This window comes from Vigna angularis, chromosome 8 (genome assembly GCF_016808095.1).
Source record: "Vigna angularis cultivar LongXiaoDou No.4 chromosome 8, ASM1680809v1, whole genome shotgun sequence".
Classification (NCBI taxonomy): domain Eukaryota; kingdom Viridiplantae; phylum Streptophyta; class Magnoliopsida; order Fabales; family Fabaceae; genus Vigna; species Vigna angularis.
The window spans coordinates 3,074,033-3,079,078 of NC_068977.1; the positions used below are offsets into that span (position 1 = coordinate 3,074,033).

Consider the following 5,046-nt stretch of genomic DNA (forward strand, 5'->3'; position numbering starts at 1 on the left):
ATAAAAAAATATCACAATATTTAAATAATTCACAAATAATATAATTGAATACATTATTTGATTTTGAAAAATATTGTACAGTGTAATTAAAATTACACGAGAAAGTTTTAAGAAAATCATAGTTATAACACTTTCTAAAATTCAAACAAATTAAAAAATTGAAATAGTTCCAATGTGAGTTGTATAAAATAATCAACAATTCAATTTTGTTCTATTAGAAATTGATAGTCATATACTCTTACATAATAAACAAAATAAACAACAAAAATGTATTAAAAAAATATTTGATTTGATGAAATTGAGGATTCCATTTCCTAGATGCAATAAACTATTAAAATGAAATAGTTAATAAAAATAAATTGTATAGTTTAGTTTGTAAGAAGAAGGAAAATATCTTTTGAATTTGAATATATTTAATGACTATTGAATGAGATGAAGAATTAAAAGAGTGAATGAAACGAAATGAAGAGTTCAAGGAGAGAACATTTAAAATCTAAGGTTAAATATTCTTATGTGTTAAAAAAATACTAAATAAAATTATAGAAAACAAAAATAATCAAATGTGTGTCAAAAATCTATTTGATTAAATGAATGAGTTTTTATTTCTTGAAATTTGAGTCACTATTTGAGTGAAACAATAAAAAAAATATGATAAGATGTAAAATATCTTGAACTTTGTAAATTTTGAATTAATTAAATAATTGAGAAAAAAACAAAAGAGTGTATAAAAGAATAATTTTTAAATAAAATGAAACAACGAACAAAATAATAAAGATAAGTTTTTGAATTATCTAATAAAATATTAGGATTTTAATAATTTAAAATGAAGACAAATATGAAATTAATATACATTAACCATGCTAATACGGGAATTTCTTTCTTGTAAACATGGAATGATTTATACATGGTTTGTTTATAGGTTTTCGTCAACCAAAAAAAAATTAACTAAATATAAATAAAAATATACACAATTAATTTAATTTCTCATTATTTTTTCTTTATAGTTCATTTACCAAAACTAATAATAAAAAAAAGATTTGATCCAATGAACAATACTGAAAATATACATATATGTTGATAAATGATTTTATGTTATCAACCATTTCTGAATGATCATATATAGTATAATTATTATTTTCTAATAACTATTTGATAATTCATATCTAGGATAGATTCTAAAAATTCTAACAAGTTCAAATTCTAAAAAAATTAATTAGAACTATATTAAAATAAAAATGTAGAAATTAAATAGAATTTGTCTTCCTTATATTTTTAAAAATTTAAAATAAAAAACATAATTGGCATATATTGTTATCTGTAAGAAAACTCTACATACCAATTATATATATATTCAGAATAATTGACTTGCATTCCTTTGTATTTGTAATGTCATATTTATTCAATATGTTATAAATTAGATAAAAGAATCTAATTAAACATTATATTAATTATTCAATCTTGAAATGTAAATTAATCACATAAGTTGAATAGATGACAATAACTACTATAAATATGAAATTGAAATTGCCACCGAATTTAACATTTATGGTATTCAATTCTATTTTTCTTGTATAGATAATATAAATATGCCTGACTTCTAGTTTTGTCAATCAAGCATGTCCACATTCTTTCTCTTCTCTTATTAAGAAATGAATTTCATATATTGTGTTCATATTCAGTGAATATAAAAATATTTTTTTCTCAATTATTTAAAGCTATATTTCGAACTAAAGCTTACTTTTCTTTAAAACTTCATGGAATTTCAATTTAACAATCAATTTCTCAATTTAAAGTATTCATTATAAAGTTTAAATACAATTTATACATTATAAATATATATTTCTGATTGATTTTGATTACATAAAAATAATTATTATTTATAAACATTTCACATTCTAAAATAAAAAATAATTACTTTTGGATAAAATATATTTGTCGTTTCTAGAAAAAGAAACAAAGTTTATGAAAAATATGTATATTTTTCCACTGCTTTTCGTTTCTTATTTCCATTGTTCAAGAAAAATATGATTTCCCCGCGTATATATAAAATTTTGATAGATTGTGATTTATCAGTAGTTTTCTTCTAAAATAAATATTTTTTTTTAACACAAATCAACATAAGAAACACCTTCAACACCTTGAAAATGGTTTTAACTAAAATAACTAAGAATTTATATATATTGTCTTGAATAATCAAATTAATCACACTCAAAGTTAAATGTTAAATAATAATAAGACTTTCATGATCTAGTAATTAAGATTCATCATGTAGTAAGCATAACTAAACATAGGATTAAACCATTAAAAAGTCAATTTCACAAAAAATACAAAAGGGTTCTACAAATTATTGCCAAATTTGAAATATGTTTGTAATGGTTCTCACTGTTTTCAATTATCATGGACCTTCATGATCTTGAAGACACCTCTTGTGTAGAAGCAAACAATGATAACAAGTTGAACAACTATCACTGCAATGGCTACTTTCCATGAAAACATAAGACCCACACTCAAACCTATTCCCACTGCACAAATTGTTTGAAACCCTAATCCCATTTTCTGTCCCATCAGAGGCTTAACCTGTACCATGAAATAACACATATAACTTTAAGTGGAAAAGAGAAATATTTATAAGAGTAACTATTGCAAAATAGTGATACTACAAGAGAAAAAGGGTTAAATATGATTTGTAAAAAAAAATTAAAATTCATTCATGTATCAGATTTTGATATATTTCATTAATAAATTTAAAAAATAATATATATATAATTTCTTTAATTCAATTGTCAGGAGATTATATAACACAAATTTAGAGAATATAACTGTATAAAAACTTCAATTTACAAGTTACTTTTATGAAATTAACTAGATGTCAACTTTTTTTCTCATGTAAAATAGTATTTTATATTAACATTTAAGTTGAAATGTGTCATATAATATAACTAGGACTTGAAAAGCTCGTTAGCATGTCAAATTATTTTATCGAATTAAAATATTATTATGTATTAATGTTTTAAAATTTAAAATAGAAATAAATTTTAATTTTACATTTAAATTTAAGCTCAAAAAACATATTTAATTTAAAGAAAAATGACATGCTACATAACCCATTGAAGGAAACTTTGTTATATAACAGTCAATAAAGGCAAATATCATTGGTACAATTTACTTCCTTGAAAGTAAATCTACCAGACATATGGTATCATTGTTAGATTTCTAAGTATTATTGTATGCAGATTTTCACCTAAATAACACATAGATTACATTGTTTTATTGTATTTTCACATTAACATGCAACTGTTTGTTCTTATAACAGATATATATACACAGAATAAACATTCATGACATGCAATAGTGCACAAAGAAATTGACCCAAAATAATAGTAAAAACATACCACACTTTCTTCGGCAAATCTATGGCAAAGATCACATCTGAAAGTTTCCTTCTGAGAGAACCATCCATCTCCAATGGCAAGAATCTTTGAGAGCAATCCCTCTCTCACCCTTTTAGTTAAATACTTTCTCATGCAAAGAACGTTATAGGGTCGGTGGAAGATGTTAGCGATCAAGGAGATTAGAACCAAACCTAGGAAGCAAAACGAACATATCTTTGTTTTCCTTGTTATCTCATCGTGAGATGAGAGAAAGTAAACAAATATCAGTGACCATATTATGGTACAAAACAACAATGCAGTAAAACAACCTAAACATGCTTGCTTGCACTTGGGAATGATCAGTGTCGGCTTTTTATCATGAACAGTCTCTTCAAAGCCAATTGCATCATAATTAGGTAATAATCTGGTGAACTCCTCGAGCAGATCTTGATGGTCCTTAAAAAGGATAGCAATCTAGAAAAAAAGGATAAACACGAAAGAGATTCAACAAAAAAAAAAATGAGTTTTTTCTAGATAATACATCAGTGCATGGTCAGGAAAAACGACAACGGTTATTTTCGTTAATAAATAACGATTTTAGAACCGAGCCATGTCTAGACAAGTCAAAAAGTCGACTATCTTTTGTCTCGATTCATAATCGAGACATAAAAGGATAAAATGTTTCAATTTTTTAAATAAAAGGGTGCCCTTTGAAGGACGACACACTTACCTCCCCATGAAGATCACAGGTTGTCTTTCGCTTATCTTCTTTGTAGGTTTTCATACTCACCAAGAATGATGCGTAAGCAGGCTGATCATTTTTGAATCGTTCCTATTGAAAGCAATAAACCTATGAATATCACAACTAAGAATCAATACGACAGATATCAGATATATCAAAACATGCTCATCGTTCACCTTAATGTTGTCAACTAAACGGACTAATTCTTGACGAGGTTCGTTAAGTTTGATCTCATGCTCCTTTGGCAAGAAATTGTTGAATCTCAAAATCAAAGTGTGGTGCCCTCTCAGTAACTCCTTCACCCTTGCAGCCACAACAGCACAGGTAATCCTGAATGAACCGAAAGAAATATCAGAGAACACTTCACTTTTCAAAATCATTACATAGATATGAAGATGAGGGAGAGAATCTACCTTTCATCCTTGTAATCTTTGAGGATCTGAATCAGCATGTCATACTTCTCCCTTTGGTCCCAAAACACATCTTTCACTCTATTCAGAAAATGTAAGGCATCATCCATAGAAGCTCTCTGGGGAGTGCTTTGGTTTTGTCTGTAGCTTCATGCACATACAAAACACAAACACATTCACTTTTAGATATTAACAACCATACATGCTAATCTCTAAATGTTCTATCTATGAATCAACTTAAAGACCACACATAAATCAATCTTTCAAACTTAAATCAGAACCACTCGAATCATAATTGTTTGTTAGGATTCACACACATACAACTTGAGCAGAATTGAAGAACAATCATAGGTCAATTTAAGCTAAATTAAGCACATTTCTGAGTAATAAAGTGATTATAAACCAGAATTGAAGAGAACATGAGAGAATAAACAGACCCTTGTTCCATCTTCAGAAAAATAGGGCAAACACGGAATTTCAGAAAGGAATTAATTTGGTGATGGAAAGGAGCACGGAACAGTGA

At 26.3% G+C, this 5,046-nt stretch overlaps 1 protein-coding gene across 1 annotated transcript; it reads right to left on the minus strand.

Annotated features, from left to right (window-relative positions):
• Nucleotides 1–2,356: 2,356 nt before the first annotated feature.
• Nucleotides 2,357–5,046, minus strand: LOC108345401 (ABC transporter B family member 18). Its single transcript, XM_017584001.1, has 6 exons — nucleotides 4,961–5,046; nucleotides 4,527–4,670; nucleotides 4,290–4,443; nucleotides 4,102–4,203; nucleotides 3,393–3,845; nucleotides 2,357–2,577 (listed from the first exon to the last, which is right to left on the minus strand). Exons 1-6 carry the CDS (start codon nucleotides 4,969–4,971, stop codon nucleotides 2,389–2,391), a joined length of 1,053 nt encoding a protein of 350 aa, XP_017439490.1. The 5' UTR covers nucleotides 4,972–5,046; the 3' UTR covers nucleotides 2,357–2,388.